The 19,673-nt window shown below is 42.2% G+C and overlaps 4 protein-coding genes across 4 annotated transcripts in view; 1 reads left to right on the top strand and 3 right to left on the bottom strand.

Moving 5' to 3' along the window:
• Positions 1-1,302, bottom strand: part of abhd4 (abhydrolase domain containing 4, N-acyl phospholipase B) — a 7,030-nt gene extending 5,728 nt beyond the window's left edge. The window contains exons 1-2 of the mRNA XM_035415248.1: positions 1,070-1,302; positions 275-357 (exon numbers count right to left, since the gene is read on the bottom strand). Coding sequence (XP_035271139.1) covers positions 275-357; positions 1,070-1,092 — 106 coding nt within the window. The 5' untranslated portion in view covers positions 1,093-1,302. The remainder of the gene's footprint in view (positions 1-274; positions 358-1,069) is intronic.
• LOC118225953 (tripartite motif-containing protein 16-like) overlaps positions 1-19,673 on the bottom strand; it is a 972,804-nt gene that overhangs the window by 940,382 nt on the left and 12,749 nt on the right. The window lies entirely within an intron of this gene.
• On the top strand, positions 9,608-12,037 carry dad1 (defender against cell death 1). Its single transcript, XM_035415291.1, has 3 exons — positions 9,608-9,969; positions 10,792-10,964; positions 11,744-12,037. Exons 1-2 carry the CDS (start codon positions 9,759-9,761, stop codon positions 10,920-10,922), a joined length of 342 nt encoding a protein of 113 aa, XP_035271182.1. The 5' UTR covers positions 9,608-9,758; the 3' UTR covers positions 10,923-10,964; positions 11,744-12,037.
• On the bottom strand, positions 13,935-17,523 carry LOC118225967 (tripartite motif-containing protein 16-like). Its single transcript, XM_035415132.1, has 6 exons — positions 16,898-17,523; positions 16,282-16,377; positions 15,808-16,041; positions 15,501-15,660; positions 15,318-15,368; positions 13,935-14,906 (listed from the first exon to the last, which is right to left on the bottom strand). Exons 1-6 carry the CDS (start codon positions 17,486-17,488, stop codon positions 14,290-14,292), a joined length of 1,749 nt encoding a protein of 582 aa, XP_035271023.1. The 5' UTR covers positions 17,489-17,523; the 3' UTR covers positions 13,935-14,289.

Below are 19,673 nucleotides of genomic sequence, written 5' to 3'. Positions count from 1 at the left end.
GTAACCTGGCCCCTCCTACAGACACATACTGTAACCTGGCCCCTCCTACAGGTACACACACAGTAACCTGGCCCCTCCTACAGGTACACACACTGTAACCTGGCCCCTCCTACAGGTACACACACTGTAACCTGGCCCCTTCCACAGGTACACACACTGTAACCTGGCCCCTCCTACAGGTACACACACTATAACCTGGCCCCTCCTACAGGTACACACACTGTAACCTGGAATGAATCGGCTTAAAACCCGGAAGGACCCTGAGTGAACTCACAGGCCAGAATCTTAGCTTCTGTGTTCTTCAGGAGAGACATGGACGTGGGCCTCCAAGATGGCCACCAGCCCTGTGCTGAGCCCCTATGGGTGTAAAGAAGTGAACACAGATACAAACAGAGTGATGAAAGACTGAAGGCACAGCGATGTCTGACCTCCGAGCACAGTGAGCACCAGATTGCTCTAATGGTGCTCATCTGGCCGTAGTTATGAAGCCTTTGTTCAGATAAGGGTTTCCGTTTTTGTGTGTGCACACAGAAATAACAGCCAAGCGCGCACACACACACACATACGCGCACACACACACACATACGCGCACACACACACACACACACACACACACACACACACACACACACACACACACACACACACACACACACACACACACACAGTGCATTCCGTTTCAACCGTTTCAATACTGTGCCAATTGAATGGAACACACCTTGTTGAAATACACTCTCTGGATGTTCTTGCCACGTAATGTTTATAGTTCACAAGCCCTGACGTTTTTCAGACCTGCTTTCTTGCCGGGGCAGTCACGTAATGCGTGGAATAGCGCCCTCGGTAACGCAAGGACGTTCACCTTAGTTTTATAACAGTCACCAATCGTCTTTTGACGACAGATTAACGTCCGTTTAAACGTGTGTTGCGCTACAGTCCTGTGTTTTTAAGCAGTACAGTCTTATGTGAAATTCCATGCGCGACAAACAGTGGGGCAAACACAGCATAAAGAAAATAGTTGGTCAGTAGTTAGCAAGTCGCTAAAATGCCAAACTAGCAACAACATACTTACTCTGACTCAGGCTCGTCTTGCATTAGCAGGTCTCAGAAGGGGGCGAGTCCCGAAACTAAATTCTCTTTACTTCACTACATAAGTGGGCTTACATACATGCCGAAGCATTTTCCTTTTGTTAAAAAATGATTGATGGTTGGCAGATTAAACTTTGACTACTACCGCACGGCACTCCCGATGACCGTCCGCGACGGCGTGTATTTCTTGTTTTGTAACCAGCATCACGTTACTCAGTCAGCTGATACAGAGTCTGGGCGGTGGTTGGTTGAGACCGTTTGTTCTGCACTTCGTGCTGCACGGCGGATCTAGGAACGTCCTGCGCATCTCCAACACTAACTCCATTCATTCAGTGTGACATTTTATATTTTCATCCAGGATCAGTAGCCGAAAGAGAACTTATCCCACAACCTCTGCTCATCCACTATCGCGGTTTAACACACCCCTCACAAAGGTTGAGGTAAAGTACAACAGTAGCTACAATGACAGCGAACATTGCCTGATAAACTTGAAACGTATGAGTTAAAAAAATATATAAAATAAATAATAATAATAATAATTAAAGCCGCAAGCGGCGTTGGAAGGGGTCCAAGCAGTGGCAGCATCGCGCCCCCTATGGAGCGATTTTAAAATTGGTTTGTCCTCATGATCATATGCCTTCACCCAACATATCTACTGAATATCACGATGATCGTATGATATATTGATGACTTATGGCCAATTTTGAGCTAAGAGACGCTGTCGGATGACTTAGTTACGTCGCCATGGATGTGGCCTGGCCGCTTCCCGTCAAGGCCTTTAATATGTCGTAACACTTAGATGGCATGTCGTAACACTTAGATGGTCCGGTGTGCATGCGCAGCTGCAGTGTTTCTGCGCCGAAACTAAAAAAGGCGTCACACTAGTGTTGTCACGATACCGAAATTTTGACTTTGATACTGATACCAGGTTTAGTATTACGATACTCAATACTGAAATGATACTTGAAACTTAAACGGTGCTAATTCAATACTCGGTACCTAACGATACTGTAATTACCTTAATAGATCAGAAACGTAATGTCCACAAGGGTTGACCTCATTTTCTAATTCATGGTTTATTAACAACCTTTAAGTTGAAGCCTCTTCAACATATTAATATGCATAGGCCTATAGTGTTACAACACTGAACAATAGAAAAACATGTTAAATATATTTCAAAAATTAAACAGTTGTAAACTAAATAATCTTTAAAAGAGGTCTTTCACCTTTAAATAGATTTAAAAACAGCATATTTTAATAACAATACAGCATCTATCTATAATAAAATATTTCCAAATTGGAACACCTATTGCTACTGAAGTGAACTGAGTCAAAGCTTGCGCTGAATCAAAGAGCTGAGTGCACAAGCACAAGTCACCTCACTTGGCAACCTTAGTTGCTACTGCCTTCTAGCGAAGATTCTGACAAATTACACTTTTCATCCTCTCAATCAGTAATGCGGGAGACAATTTTCCGTGGCTTTTACATTTAACTCAAAACTACCGAACGTCGGAATATTCTAATACCGAACCGTTTATTTTAAATTAAAAAAAAAAAAATTTAAGTACCGAGAAAGTGCTGAAGATTTGGTATACCGTGCAACACTACGTCAGACACATATTCCAATCCATTGCTCAACTTAGCAGAGAATGCACATTTCAGAGCGCCACAGAGACAGATAGAATAATAAGACATGAATGCACATTTCAAATAATAAATACGACATTGAGAAAAAACGGAAGAAAGACATAATATCAACTCGCGAATTGCGTGCTGCGGGCAAAGAAGCCTACCGTTTTATTTATGTAGACATTGGCAGATGAGAAAATTTTCGGTTACGCTGACCTATCAAACACTATTTCAAAAGCTAAATCAGACATGTTATACATCGTTAGAAAGCTTATAATCTCACCTACTGAATAAATGAATTGTCAATCAAGCCAAAGCAACAGGTGTGGTATTACGCACAGCTATTTTTGAAGGTAGCCTACCCAGTGATCAAAAATGCGGGTATATTTCGCCAACGGATTGTTCAAGACAATATATGACCACTCATTCGCAAAAAGGACATCTCTACGCGTAAAACCGATGGTAAGATTGTATATTTATTAAATGTTTAGTCCCATATATTGACTTTAGAATGACATAGTATAAGGAAAAAAACTAAATTGTCTCGTTTATTTCGTTATTGAGTGAGCAGCGTTTTCACTGCTGTATTGGCATATTTTAGGGCTAATGTCGGGTTTATCTTGTTGCTACGGAATATTGCATTACATTACATTACAGGCATTTGGCAGACGCTCTTATCCAGAGCGACGTACAACAAAGTGTATAACCATAACCAGGAATAAGTGTGCCGAAAACCCTAGAGAGAAATACCGCTCCAAGTGCAGGGAACAACCGCATAGTTCAACTTGGACCCAGTAGGTAAAACTGATTAACGCTAACACAAACAAGAACAGCAACAACGCAGTCTATGAAAACATTCAAGCAATAGTTAAGACGAGTTAAGACTAAGTCACCTACGGAACAACTACCTAGTTAAAACCCTAATCTTACAGTCAATGTAGAGATTAAATTGAGAATACGATTTCTCTCAGCACAATGACGGATTTAAAGACTAAACGAACTCACCCGATATTGTCTTCAAATGGACCGTATTATTTATTTAGACACTGGCAGACTACAGCATAAATTGCGTCTTTTGTTTACATTCAATATTAGTAATTGCAGCGAAAAACTGCAGCTATAGGTCGTTATGTTATGGTAGCAACGGAACGAAGCGGACTATATATGTATTACCGTCATTGTTTTATTATACCACAACCCTAAGCTTACAGTCGATTTAGAGATTAAATTGAGGATACGATTTACAGCATGAATTGCGTCTTTTGTTTATATTCAATATTAGTAAATGCAGCGAGAAACTGCAGCTGTATGTCGTTATGTTAGCAACGGAAGGAAGCGGACTATATATGTATTACCGTCATTGTTTTATTATACCAGCGTGTTTTCGCGCGTTTACACAGAAACTCAAAAACTACCAATAAAATGGTTTAGCTTTTTCTCAGCATAATGACAGATTCAAAGACTAAACGAACTCACCCGATACTGTCTTCAAATGGATCCATGCCAAATAAAAGTAATTATTCATCCTCTCAGAAAGCTTTTACTAAGAAACTTTGGGTAGCCGATCTTATCATGCACGCTAGGTGGCAGTGTCAGACCGTGCTTTCACTGATAAAAACTAGAGAAAACTGGTTGTCGCTTGCCGTAAAGAAGTTTACTCGATGTCGTAATCGTTTGGATTTGGAGCTCCAGCTTTTCCGCACCCCACCTAATGAAAAAGTCCAAATGGTGTGCAAACCATATGGCGGACATAGGTGCTCCCAATAGGAAAGTTGTAGAGCACATGCAGATGCATCAGTCGATGAAGTTTTGTGTTGATCTGACTTACGATGTGGGAGTTATGACCTTTTAAAGTATGATCCTTTGTTATAGCGCCACCATCTGGCCGACATAGGTGATTTTTAGTGCCTGAGTAGTGGGGGGCCACAGGAACGCACATACCAAATTTGGTTGGTCTACAACTTATGGTTGCTGAGCCTCAGACATTTTAGCGGAGAAAACTGCCACACCCCAACAAAAAAGTCAAAATGGCGGGCAAACAATATGGTGGACACAGGTGGTCCCAATGGCAAAGGTATAGAGCACGTTCACATGCATATGTTGATGAAGTTTTGTGTTGATCGGACTTATGGTGTGGGAGTTATGGCCTTTTACGCAAAACCCTTTGTTATAGCGCCACCATCTGGCCGACATACGTGATTTTTAGTGCCTGAGTAGTGGGGGCACATAGGAACCCACCTGCCAAATTTGGTTGCTCCAGGACTTATGGGTGCTGAGCCTCAGACACTTTTAGCGGAGAAAAATAATAATAATAATAATAATTAAAGCCGCAAGCGGCGTTGGGAGGGGTCCAAGCATTGGCAGCATCGCGCCCCCTATGGAGCGATTTTAAAATGGCTGTGTCCTCATGGTCATACGCCTTCACCCAACATATGTACTGAATATTGTGATGATCGTATAAAAAATTGATGACTTGTGGCCAATTTTGTGCTGAGACGCTGGCTGATGACTTAGTTGCGTCGCCATGGATGTGTCCTGACAGCTTCACGTCAAGGCCTTGACTATGTCGTAACATTTAGATGGCATGGCGTAACACTTAGATGGCCGAGCGTGTATGTACAGCTGCAGCGCTTCCCTGCCGCAACTAAAAAAAGCGCCACACTAGTGTTGTCATGATAGAATAGAATAATAATTAGAAAAACAAATTCATGGTTTATGAACAACCTGGTTCATGAACAACCTTTAAGTTGAAGCCTCTGCAACATATGAATATGCAGAGGCCTATAGTGTTACAACACTGAACAATGGAGAAATATGTTAAATATATTTCTGAAATTGAACAGTTGTAAAGTAAATAATCTTTAAAACAGGTCTTTCACCTTTAAATAGATTTAAAAACAGCATATTGTAATAACAATACAGCATCTATCTATAATAAAATATTTCCAAATTGGAACACCTATTGCTACTGAAGTGAACTGAGTCAAAGCTTGCGCTGAATCAAAGAGCTGAGTGCACAAGCACAAGTCACCTCACTTGCCAACCTTAGTTGCTACTGCCTTCTAGCGAAGATTCTGACAAACTACACTTTTCATCCTCTAAATCAGTAATGCGGGAGACAATTTTCCCTGGCTTTTATATTTGACTCAAAACTACCGAACGTCGGAATATTCTAATACCGAACCGTTAATTTTTTTTCTTTTCTTTTTTTTTAAGTGCCGAGAAAGTGCTGAAGTTTTGGTATACTGTGCAACACTACGTCAGACACATATTCCAATCCATTGCTCAGTTTAGCAGAGAATGCACATTTCAGAGCGCCACAGAGACAGATAGAATAATAACACATGAATGCACATTTCAAATAATAACTACGACATTGAGAAAAAACGGAAAAAAGACCTTATATCAACTCGCGAATTGCGTGGTCCGCGCGAAGTAGACTACCGTTTTATTTATTTAGACATTGGCAAATAAGAAACGTTTTAGTTGCGTTGACCTATAAAACGCTATTCCAAAAGCAAAGTCAGACATGTTATACATCGTTAGAAAGCTTATAATCTCACCTACTGAATACATGAATTGTCAATCAAGCCAAATTGGACTAAGAAGAACGACAACGCCGTACGCAACAGGTGTGGTATTACGCACAGCTATTTTTGAAAAAATCCGACATTTCACAAACGGATTATCCAAGACAATATATGGCCACTCATTCGCAAAAGGGACATCTCTACGCGTAAAACCAATGGTATGATTGTATATTTATTCAATGTGTAGTCCCAGATATTGACTGTAGAATGACGTGGTAATTTTTTTAAAAAAAGTTAGTCTCGCTTATTTCGTCATTCAGTTAGCAGCGTTTTCACTGCTGTATTGGCATATTTTAGGGCTAATGTCGGGTTCATCTTGTTGCTACGGAATATTGCATTACATTACAGGCATTTGGCAGACGCTCTTATCCAGAGCGATGTACAACAAAATGTATAACCATAACCAGGAACAAGTGTGTCGAAAACCCTAGAGGGCAGTAGCCTACCGTTCTAAGTGCAGGGAACAACCGCATTGTTCAATTTAAACCCTGTAGGTTACACTGATTAACACTAACACAGACAAGAACAGCAACAACACAGTCTATGAAAAAATTCAAGCAATAGTTAAGACGAGTTAAAACTAAGTCACCTACGAAACAACTACCTAGTTACAACCCTAAGCTTACAGTCAATTTAGAGATTAAATTGAGAATACGATTTCTCTCAGCATAATGACGGATTTAAAGACTAAACGAACTCACTCGATATTGTCTTCAAATTGACCGTATTATTTATTTTGACATTGGCAGACTACAGCATAAATTGCGTCTTTTGTTTATATTCAATATTAGTAATTGCAGCGAGAAACTGCAACTCTAGGTCGTTATGTGATGGTAGCAACGGAACGAAGCGGACTATATATGTATTAGGCTACCGTTATTATTTCATTATACCAGCGTGTTTTCGCGCGTTTGCACAGAAACTCAGAACCCATAAATAAAATGGTTTAGCTGTTTCTCAGCATAATGACGGATTTAAAGAGTAAACGAACTCACCTGTTATTGTCTTCAAATGGATCCATGTCAAAGAAAAGTAATGATTCATTCTCTCAAAGCTTTACCGTAGCGTATTATTTATGTAGACATTGGCAGAGTACAGTATAAACTGCGTCAGTTGTGAATATTCAATGTTAGAAATTGCAGCGAGAAACTGCAGCTGTAGACACAAGATAGTCTGTTATGTTATGGTAGCAACGGAACGAAGCGGACTATGTATGTATTACCGTCATTGTTTTATTATACCAGCGTGTTTTCGCGCGTGTGCACAGAAACTCAGAACCTATCAATAAAATGGTTTAACTATTTCTCAGCATAATGACAGATTCAAAGACTAAACGAACTCACCCGATACTGTCTTCAAATGGATCCATGCCAAAGAAAAGTAATTATTCATCCTCTCAGAAAGCTTTTACTGAAAAACTTTTGGTCGCCTATCCTAGCATGCACGCTAGGTGGCAGTGTCAGACCGTGCTTTCACTGATAAAAACTAGCGTCGCCATGGTTGTCGCTTGCCGTAAAGAAGTTTACTCGATGTCGTAATCGTTTGGATTTGGAGCTCCAGCTTTTCCGCACCCCACCTACTGAAAAAGTCCAAATGGTGTGCAAACCATATGGCGGACATAGGTGCTCCCAATAGGAAAGTTGTAGAGCACATTCAGATGCATCAGTCGATGAAGTTTTGTGTTGATCTGACTTACGGTGTGGGAGTTATGACCTTTTAAACTATGATCCTTTGTCATAGCGCCACCATCTGGCCGACATAGGTGATTTTTAGTGCCTGAGTAGTGGGGGGCCATAGGAACCCACCTACCAAAGTTGGTTGGTCTACAACTTATGGCTGCTGAGCCTCAGACATTTTAGCTGAGAAAACTGCCACGCCCCAACTAAAAAGTCTAAATGGCGGGCAAACAATATGGCGGACATAGGTGGGGCCAATGGCAAAGTTGTAGAGCACGTTCAGATGCATAGGTCGATGAAGTTTTGTGTTGATCTGACTTATGGTGTGGGAGTTATGGCCTTTTACGCAAAACCCTTTGTTATAGCGCCACCATCTGGCCGACGTACGTGGTTTTTAGTGCCTGAGTAGTGGGGGGCCATAGGAACCCACCTGCCAAATTTGGTTGCTCCAGGACTTATGGTTGCTGAGCCTCAGACACTTTTAGCGGAGAAAAATAAGAATAATAATCCTAACAGATACAATAGGGTTCCACCAGCTTCGCTGCTTGGACCCCTAATAAGAATAATCCTAACAGATACAATAGGGTTCCACCAGCTTCGCTGCTTGGACCCCTAATAAATAAGTGTATATATATATATATATATATATATATATATATATATATATATATATATATATATATATACACACAGTGCTGTGCAAAAGTATTAGGCACCCTAGATTTTTAAATATAATATATAGTATATATTTGGTCTTAGATGTTTCTTTTTTGTTTTCTGCATTAGTGTGTCAGTAGAAAAGAGCAAATTTGAGATTTCCAAACATGAATTTTCCAAAACATGAAATTTTACAGATACATTTTTCTATTTTGTTAAATAAAGTAATATTTTAAGTAATCGACTACTTTTCAGATAAAAACTTGATCAAGGGTCTCTGTGATTACCTGGAGAGCCAGAAGCAAGCGAAACAGCCAAAAGTCTGCAGAAGAACTGTGGCAAGTTCTCCAAAATCCTTGGAACAACCTACCAGCCGATTTTCTTATAAAACTGCAGGACAGTGTACCTAAGAGAATTGATGTAGTTTTAAAGGCGAAGGGTGGTCACACCAAACATTGATTTTATTTAGTTTTTAACTATTTACTGCTCTTTATATTATTTTTTCGATATTCATAACCTTTCATTTCATTATTTTTTTAAAGCATCTTAGCTGTACAGCATTTTTTTTTACAGGTGCCTAAGACTTTTGCACAGTACTGTGTGTGTGTGTATATATATATAATAGGAACAATAGGACACCTAAAAAATTTAATTATTTTCCCGTCCAATTATCAAACAGATTTCACATTTCTGTCAGCTTAATTCCTGTCACCGCTCATTTAAAATAAGCCATGCAGTGGCATTTAATTTGGTGTGTTGTTAAACTAAATGAAAATAATGTATCAATTCGCAAAGGGCTGCACTGCAAATTTGCCAGACCGCAAATGTTGGGGTTCATATTGGGAAAAAGTCTAGAAAAATGGGGTATTTCACAATTGTTTTGGGGGTAAAAAATTACAAGTATTTCACGGCATAATTTACAAACATCGCTATTAATATTTCCCGGAACTATAGTGCAGTGTAGTGTTGCAGCACGGCGGTTTGTGTTGTACCAGCCGTTTCCGGTCTGTCGAAGCGACACGTCATTTAGAGCCGATTGAGTTCTCTTCAGGGCAGAATAAAAATAAGCAATTAGACGTTTTCATTAATTTTGTGTACTTTAAGTTTAAGACGAAACAAAATGTCTAATTCGGTAATTTCCGTGATTTCTCGGTTTCTGGAGGAGTACAGGACAAGTACGCCAAATAAACTGAAAGTTGTGGACGCCTATCTCCTGTACATCATGCTAACCGGGGCGCTGCAGTTCCTTTACTGCCTGCTTGTCGGCACCTTCCCCTTCAACAGCTTTCTCTCCGGCTTTATATCGTGTGTCGGAGCCTTTATCCTTGGAGGTATGAAGCGCATTGTAGTTTTTGTTTGTTTTTGCGTTAGCTATCTTATTCAGCCTGCTACTTACTGGCTAGTTATCATAGCTGCTCACTGTCAGACTGTTCCCATCCGTGTCAGTCCGTGTGAATACGTGATTTTTCGTGTGGTATGTTTGCTGTGTTATACATTTTTGTTCTAGGAATATGTATTATGTTCATGGTTTGCAATTAAGTATATAACTTATCAAACGGACGTTAATTCATATAAGATACATCGAATGTGTAGGTAATATTAACTGCTGCACGAGTGCATAATTCGGGAAATCGCTCTTTGACGAACTGGCAACTGCCTTCAGACCGAGCACCAGGTGCAAAAGCTGAATCTAAAGTTTACCAATGCGCGGCCAAACCTGTTTAAGACAAGGTGCAACGGAAACCAGCGGGCACGGTGTTCTCCCAGTGTTCGGGGGAACCCTACCGTAGCATGTGCAATAAAAAAAGTCCTGTAAATCTACAGGGTCATTGATTAATGTCGCACGTAATATATTGTAAATGTATAAAACTCTACGTTTCTGTTTCTCTGGGTCACAATGCTAGGATGGAAATGTGGGTTACTGTATTTTACTCTAAAGTTACAGGGGGAGTCATCGGCGTAGATCATGTAGCATGTTTTAATCGCGTGTGACGTTTGATAGGTGGAGGGTGTCAGCAAGCAAGTTCCGTGGCGCACCGTCTGTGTTCGTTCTACAAAAGCGCGCAGTGATGCAAACGAACAGTAACCGCGGCGATCGTGCGCACCGCACTTCCCATTGAACTTGCCGTTCGTTATCCTCCCGTCTCCCACAGTGTGCCTGCGGATCCAGATAAACCCTCAGAACAAAGGTGACTTCCTGTCCATCTCCCCGGAGAGAGCCTTCGCCGACTTCCTGTTCGCCCACACGGTGCTCCATCTCGTGGTCATTAACTTCATTGGTTGAGAGGCCCGGCCTCGTCCCTACCCGCCTTAATCGACATGAGAAGTGAGTTCATAATCTTGGATCACATACTGGAGAAATTGATAAATTACAAGTTTACTAGTCTCGCCCGTTTCCTTGGGTCTGAACTGATTGATAAGGTAAAAAAAAAAAAATAACAGGAGGCTTGTCAGCAACAAAGGTGGGGATCACAGTAGAAGGCGTGCAGTTCTTGACGATCCCTCCACCTCTGCTGCCTGCAGGTGGTTTCATTGATGGTGGGAGAGAGGCTATAGGGCAGGGGTCCTCAATCTTACCCAGAAAGGGCCAGTGTGCCGGCTTTTGTTCCCACTAAGCAGTTACACACCTGATTCTACTATTCAACCACGATAGTCTTTGCTAAAGGCCTTGATTAGTAGGATTAGGTGTGTAACTGCTCAGCTGGAACAAAAACCTGCACACTGGCCCTTTCTGGAAAAGATTGAGGACCCCTGCTATAGGGGGAATGATGTGGAAGTTCATTTCAGTCACTCCTCTGTACACGGGGGGGGGGGGGGGTATAATTTGGTATAATCTTCCCTGCTGTCTTTGAAGTGCTGACTCTTCCTTTTGCTGAAATAAACCAGTGGCAGATTTGAGACAGGCAAAAATGTGCCTGTTAGACCTAAAAAAAATTGGGTTAAATACTGAGTCCTGTGTTTCTGGTCACTACAGAATTGCAACAGTGCCTATAGAAGAAACGATTTTAAAGTTATGTTAGTGCTGCAAAATATAAAAATTTATCACATTAAGAAAAATTAGAGCTTCTGAATTCTGTAATAACTGTGTTTCTCTCTCTGTCTCAGGCGAACAAGTTGAATTTGTGACCAAAAGGCAGGGAATGCCTAGAGGCATCTGCAGCCCCACTGTACAGCACAGCAGCGCCCCATCTAGTACACAGACCAGCAGTGGAACTGCAGCTCATTAGTAATTAATCACTGTCTCCCTGAAAATGCAGTGGCCCACTACTCTGTACATATACACTTTTACACGGGGGTGCATGAAACCATTACATTCTCTTTTTTTCCCGAAAAAAATGTGCTCTTTTGACTTGTTCATTATTTCACTTCATACTTCAGAAATAAAATGACCCGATTACAGTCGTGTGGTGTTTTATTGTTCTACGTAAAGTGCATTCAGTTAAACGGCTTGTTTAAATACACACACTGAGCACACGTGCGCGCACCACATTTACAGAAACAGAAACTGTCAGAGTTTGGTTGCTGCTGCAGTACTGCAGTCCCTGTTGAAAGGTTTTTTGCTTTATATGTTGGGATGTGCATCAGAGTTAGATAGATAGATAGAAACTTTATTTAGCCCGAGGGAAATTGCAGCAGTTACAGCAGCAGGATACACAATGGTAAACACAGGACAAGTCACAGTACAAAAAAAACAATACTATAAACAGGACACTGTACATAAAACATAAGGCATCACAATAAAATAAAATTAAGATAAAAATAGAAATTAAAATGGAAGTACTGATAATATAAAATAAAGATTAAAAATAGAAATAGAAGTACTGATAATAGAAAATACTGATAATAATAAAAACAGCGGTATACATGTGCAAAATGAAAGGAGTGTTTGCCTGTGTTGTGTCTCAGTACATGTGCAAGTGTAGAGTGTATAAAGTGTAAAGTGGCAGTGCAATAAGTGAATAGATAGATAAATAAGTCAGACAGTTATTTTTTGTTGTTTTTTTTATATATGTATATATATATATAAGGGACAATGAGTGGGGGGACTTGTTGAAAATCCTGATGGCTGCCGGCAGAAACGACCCCAGGTAGCGCTCCTTGGAACAGCGCAGATGGATCATTGCTCCTCTGCATGGCCATAGTGGCATGCAGAGGGCGGGAGCTGTTGTCCGTGATGGCATGTAGTTTTGCAAGTGTCCTTTGCTCAACTGCTGCCTCCAGGGAGTCCTGTTACAGAACCAGCCGTCTTTATTCATTTGTTGGGCCTGTTGGCATCACCCGCCCTGATGCCCATTGCCCCAGCAAACTGCCGCATGGCCCTTGCTGCAGTGGGCTGGTAAAACATCCGCAGCGTTGTCCTCCACACACAGAAGGACCGGAGCCTCGTCAGGAAGTAGAGGCGGCTCTGTCCCTTGTACAGGGCCTCAGTGTTACCACTTCCTGGTATCTGTGGGACCCCACCGTCTCCACGTCCTCATCGTGGATACTGACAGCGGCCGGCAGGGCCTTGGACCTCCTAAAATCCACCACCATCTCCCTGGTCTTGGTAGTATTGAGCTGCAGGTGGTTCCTGCTGCACCACTCAACAAAGTCCTCCACCAGGCTCCTGTGCTCCTCCTCCTGCCCTCCTCTGACACACCCCGCTATCGCTGTGTCATCTGAGAACTCCTGCGGATGACGTGACTCAGAGTCACACTTGAAGTCAGGAGTGTGCAGGGCGAACAGGAAGGGAGCCAGGACTGTCCCTTGTGGAGCCCCCGTGCTGCTCATCGCCATGTCCGACACAGAGGGTGTGTGTGTGTGCGTGTGCGTGTGTGTGTGCGTGTGCGCGTGCGCGTGTGCGCGTGTGCGCGTACGTGCGTGCGTGCGTGTGCGCGTGTGCCCTGCATCCACACAAACTGTGGTCTGCCCGTCAGATAGTCTGCAATCCAGGATGTAATGGACTCATCCACCTGCATCAGCGGGAGCCGGAGCTGATAGCAATTAGTTAAAAGTACTCGAAGGAGAGAATAAATATTAGCCCTGCACCCAGATAAACAGTGCTAGAGTCGATTTGACAGGAGTAATTGCGCTGTATTTGTACACAGTCACAATAGACCCATCACCTAATACCATCACAAGCCCTTGAGGGTAGAGGTGAGTCTAACCTAGTAGTGTGTGTGTGTGTGTGAATATTTTGTTATTCATTGTTTAAATCCTCTCAGCCCTCCATGAACTGTTTTATAAGTAAATATTTACAAAATCACTTGTTTCTCTTATCATATCTGTGAACATAATCATCCACCGGAGAGCATGCCACAGATTGTAAGACCTTTATTTCAGAAACAAATGAAACTGAACTGTACAATTTGAGTCAATAACAATGAAATGCTGTCCCTGTCAAAAAATAAAGAGTTTACTTATTTTCTGACCATAGTTGAAGTCATTCATAAACCATGTTTGAATCCAGTTAATTTTTAGGCTCTAAACCCAAACTTTCATCCTTCTACAGCCAAGCCAAGCTTCAGCCAGTGGTATTCGAACCTCTTGAAATTAATGTAAAAATTGTAAGATAAATGCAATTACATGATTTTTCAGGTTATAAAATCAATTTAAGATAACACCCATGAACTGCTTGCTACTGCTTTTAAAACTGACAAAGGAAGAAAGATTTAAATTTCAGTTATAAAATAGTGCCGTGTTATTGGTTTGAATTTCCCTACTTGATTTGATTCCTGCTTATTTTTCTTTTGTCTTTCTTGCCCCAGATCACACAGTTTTCCAGAAGATCCTAAATAAAGCCCAAACCCAGGATAAAGTGGCTGAGTGAATGTGGTCTGGACTCTGTGCAGGAGGGTCATTGTGTCAGAGACGCTGTAGAAGGACAGAGTTCCTGCCCCGTGATCCAGGTACACTCCTATTCTGGAGGAGGGGGGGACAGGGATTTCAGTGCTCTCATTATTGTGCCACAAATAGTAACTGGAGGGAGAGCAGCACAAACTCCATGACTTGTTATTACCTCCCAGAGCACTGTCATCACTCTGCCCTTTCCTGCTGATCTCTTTATATGACACTGCTATATAAACCCCATCATCCCCACTCCACTCAGCCTCCCAGTAACAGCATCCAGACAGACCCTCTCTGCACAGCACTTGGGCCCAGTAGTCAAATCTCTCTGGATGATCAGGATATGACTGGCTCTCTTCCACACAGGTCACCTCTCTGTTCCCCTCAGAGAGATGGAGGTATTGATTTCCTGTGTTGGGGTCCAGTGTGAGTTGACAGGAATCTGAAGGAAGAGAAGGTTAAGATTTGGCATGAGGACAGGTTCATCTAAAATTCACTCTTTTCTCCAAACCTACAGTACTGTACAGTGTGAGTTACGTTTTCTCATCTTAATATGTTTGTTTGCATGTGTGTTTTTGATTGTTTCAGACAAAACAGACACACAGGCGTAGAAGGTATTATCCATTATGTTTTATTAGTGAGTTATATTTTTCAATTTTTGTTTCAGAGGAATTATAATATATATTTCTTTATACTGACAGTGAGAGAGAGAGTTTGTGTGCATGTGTGTGCGTGTGTGGGTGTGTGTGAGTGTGTGAGGTAGAGAGATAGAGAGACATCAAGTATGTATGTATTTGCACGTATGTGTGTGTGTCTCACATACATTCAAACAAGTTTCAGAGCGAGCACTCACACTGTAAGAAATCCTCTCTGGTCCTGGGCTCTAAAGTATGGACTTCTTTTACTGCAGAGACAGAGGGAGATGGATTTAAAATATTATTGCTTACGTTTTTACTGAAAATTACTGTTCACGCTCTCCAGCCTGTCTGCCCATTGGTTTTCCCTGGAAGAAAAACTGTGAAATCTTTTTTACAACCTGATTCGGAAATATTGACCAGTTCCACCCTGCAGAAATCCTCAAGCTGCTCTTTTAGTTCAGAGACAGATTTCCTCACTGCCTCAAAAGAGATGTGTGGACTGACAGTGATGCTGGGAAACTCTCCAGGTCCAGGAGGGGCACAGAGAGACTGACAGCTCTATAGACAGACGGACAGATAGACAGATAGACAGAACAGTCTCAATACAGATTCCTGTGCAGGAACAGATCTTTGTAAATTAGGAACATTCCTCATGTGTATGTACAATGTGCATAATGAAAACTGTCAGAGAAACAGTGAAGTTACCTGGAGGAACTGGATGTGATCCTCTGTGTGTGAAAGCTGCTCCAGCTCAGCGTCTCTCCTCCTCAGCTCAGCAATCTCCTGTTCCAGTCGCTCCTGGAAACTTTCAGCCCAACTCACTTCAGCCTTCTCCTGATCTCTGATCAGCTTTTTCACCTCAGAGCACCTTCTCTCAATGGAGCTGATCAGCTCAGTAAAGATCCTCTCGCTGTCCTCCTCTGCTGCCTGTGCAGAGCGCTGTTAGGAGACACAGAGAGAGGAGGGCTGAACATTTTAACTAGGCCTTTCACTCAGCTCTTACTGGGACCCCAGACAGCCTGTTCCCCACAGTGTGGCTCAGTGGGATTGAGCCCCACGGGGCTGGAAAGTGACCCAACACTGGGCTCCTCACTGGCTGACTGGAGGAGAGCCCTGACTGAGCCCTGAAATGGCTCTTCCAGCAGCCAGCTGTTGTCTTCTTCTCTTGTCAGTACCCACCTTGAGTGACTGCACAGCCTGTCTCAGGTTCTGCAGCTCCTTCTCTCTCTCCTGGATTCTCTGCTGGAATTTACTCTGTGTCACCCCCAGCTGCTTCTGTTGATAGAATATTTTTCCAGTAATACTATAATACATTGCCCTCACGTTTGTTTGATAATATTATGTTTAACACAATAAATAAGCATAAAAATATTTTAAATTCTCCAGGTCTGTGCAGGCATGTACTGGCCTTATAAATAAAGCTTCTAAACTGTGTGAGTGAACTAGCTGCTTCAGCCAAGTTGATTCCCATTCAGGCAGTGAATAGGGGGTGAGGGGGGTGAACAGAGCTGTCACAGAGAGCTGACTTGGATTAACTTCTTGTTCTTATTACTTTATCACTGTGGACTTCAGATCTGAAAATGACTTTACTGTTCATTGCAGTTTGTCAAGGAAATCTTTTCAAACAGACCTTGCAGATAATATTTTAATAAAAATGTTTTTACTATAAATAACATAAAGATGTGACGTCTGTTAGTTAAAAAATATCAGATCAATCCCATGGTTCCCAATTTACTCAGTTCCTCTCCCATTTTAACGAGTATCAGAGCTGCCAGTGAAGAGCTCCAGTCCTTACCTGTTTCTCAGTCTTTTCTGCTGCAGCTGAGACTGTATCATGGCCTTTATGTTCATCCATTGCACACAGCATGCAGATACACTGCTGATCAGTACGGCAGAAGACCTCCAAAAACTTTTTATGTTGAGGGCAAATACTGTCCTGCAGGTTTCCAGTAGCATTGATGACATTATGTGTGTTTCCTGGGTGGAGTTCATTGTGAAGTTTGAAGTGAGTATCACAGTAAGAGGCCAGACACATCAGGCAGGACTTGACGGCTTTGCGCTTTCTCCCAGTGCAGACATCACACGCCACGTCTCCAGGTCCAGCGTAACAGTGAGCAGGAGTAGCAGCTTGGAGTCCTGTCTTCTTCAGTTTCTCCACCACTCCAGCCAGCATGGTGTTTTTGCCCAGAACAGGCCTTGGAGTGGATGTCTGTCTGCACTGGGGACAGCTGTAGACTCCAGTATGATCACTCTGATCCCAGCAGCCCGTAATACAATCCATACAATAACAGTGTCCACAGGGAATAGTCACCGGATCCTTCAGCAGATCCAGGCAGATCGCACAGCTGAACTGGTCCTGATCGAATAAACCTCCACCTTCAGCCATTTTACTGCTCACACCGACAGAGACAGAGTTAAGTTTCGTTTCTAATGAACTGCGTGACAGAGAGAGTGGGAGTGACTTCCTGGTTCAGCCCACAGCTGCAGGAGGTGTGGTGTTGGACTGAGGCCAGGCTGAAGAGCAAGAGCTGCAGAGTGGAGATTTACTCATAAACATCACACACACACAAGCCTGCATGTGACGGGGTGACAAGTGTTGAGTCACTAATCTGGAACCAGAGCTGCAGTTTGGCTAAAAGGCATCTTTCAAGTCAAGCTCCACTAAACGGTGTTGAGCACATAGCTGTAGAAATCTGTTGTATTTCAAATGCACATGAAGCACCTTTAGATTTAAGGAGCGAGTTACGCATTTTTCAGAGACTGGCGGGAACAGAAAATAATATCACGCAGTTAATCCCCAGGACCGAGAGGGAAAACCTTTCCAGAGTCCTGGGGGCTCAGGTTCATAACACCCACTTCAGCTGATTTTCAGATTATTTACTGTCAGCCGCATGGTGACGTCCTGTATCGCCATGGAGATAAACAATCTGCCAATCAAACGCCTGTGGCAGGAGGAAATAAAGCCGTTGGTCCCCCTTTACACTTTACTCACTGATGTGTCTGATGTGTCTGCATGCATGACTGAGATGGGCCCAGGATGGAACAGTGGATATCTTCACTGGAGGAGGATGTTCTTTAGGCAGTTGGGAAAAGCTCTCATGTTCGTGGTGTTTTTTGATATTCTACCTTCGGCATCATCTGAGCCGCTACCTCAGGTCTGTCACGTAGCTGCTGCTAATTTGATCGACCAATAAAACACTGACTGACTGACCATGTGGGTCACCAAACTACACCCTGAGCCGGCCAGAAGAGGATGGATGCCACCCCTAGAGCCTGGTTCCTTCTAAGGTTCCTTCCATCTGCCACAGGGAGTTTCTCCATGCCACTGTTGCTTTAGGCTTGCTCCTGTGGGGGTTTCGGCCAGGGTTGTCTGTGAAGTGTATTGTGACAATTGTTTGTGAAATGCGCTATATAAATACATTTAGATTTGATTTGATTATAGACCTTTTCCCAGTCGCTGTGCTATGGCAGGAGACCTGGACTGGGGGTTGGTGAGGGAGCTCGTTATTTTGAGCCTTCAGACAAACCTTGTGCAACCTTTGGCAACGAGATGTTATAGTCAAATATTTGTTCAGGTCTTCAATTGAGTATTGAGTATGGATTATTATTCAGACAAATAACAGGAAATTTGTCGAGCTACAAATGGATACTCATGGTGGTACTTTGTTTAGGTAAGGTGGGCTGTCTTGACTACATATGATTTGAGAAACCCTGTTGTTCATATTCAATTAGAATCTGTTATTTTGAACAAAATTATGTTTGGTTTCAGGAAGAAAAAAAACCCTTTTCTAACATAGATCTATACGGGTAAATTTTGACCCATAACACCACAGATGTCACTATGATTGATAATGTAGTTATTTTAAAAAACCACAAGCAATTTATTCTAGAAAAGTGTGTTCTAATATTAGTCTGTTGTAGTCAGATAACATAATTATCCCTTGTCTTCACTGTAGGAAATATAATGAGAGAATCGAGACTTTTTTTATTTTTATTTTTTACTGAAAACGAGTAGTATATTGTAAGGTAAATGGTCTTGGGGGGTTGAAATGCACAGAACCCAAGAACTGCAACCGTCTAGGGGGGTCTAGGGGCATTCCTACACCCTACTGGTCACTGTATCCCAATCACAACATGAAAATTGCATAATTATTATATGGAGTCATTTTTCTCATCATAATGGTGTATAATTGGAAGGGTTATTCAGCCTGTTTGTTTATATTGGTGGGGGTGGGGGGTGGGGGGGGGGGGGTGTGACCCACCTGTTATGCCCATAAATTACACCCTTGTACACATCCATACATAAACATCCTTTCCCTTCCCCTCCCTACGTACTGTACCTGTGATCATAACCTCCCTATGCCCTCTCATAACAGCTCAGTGTGCCTATCTATGTATCACCTATCTCATGCATTTCAGTCAATATTAGTCACAGTCCACCACATTTATCCTATCATTCCCACTTATATACAGACACATGCATATAATGTTCTCTTTCAGTCCATGTTGTGGGCATTGGTCAACAGGTTCTCATGTCACCTAAGTGGTCATGTGACCCACCATCTGGTCAT

Source organism: Anguilla anguilla, chromosome 4, assembly GCF_013347855.1.
Source record: "Anguilla anguilla isolate fAngAng1 chromosome 4, fAngAng1.pri, whole genome shotgun sequence".
Lineage (NCBI taxonomy): Eukaryota > Metazoa > Chordata > Actinopteri > Anguilliformes > Anguillidae > Anguilla > Anguilla anguilla.
Note: the sequence above shows the minus strand (reverse complement) of the source record. Positions and strands in the feature narration are given on the sequence as shown.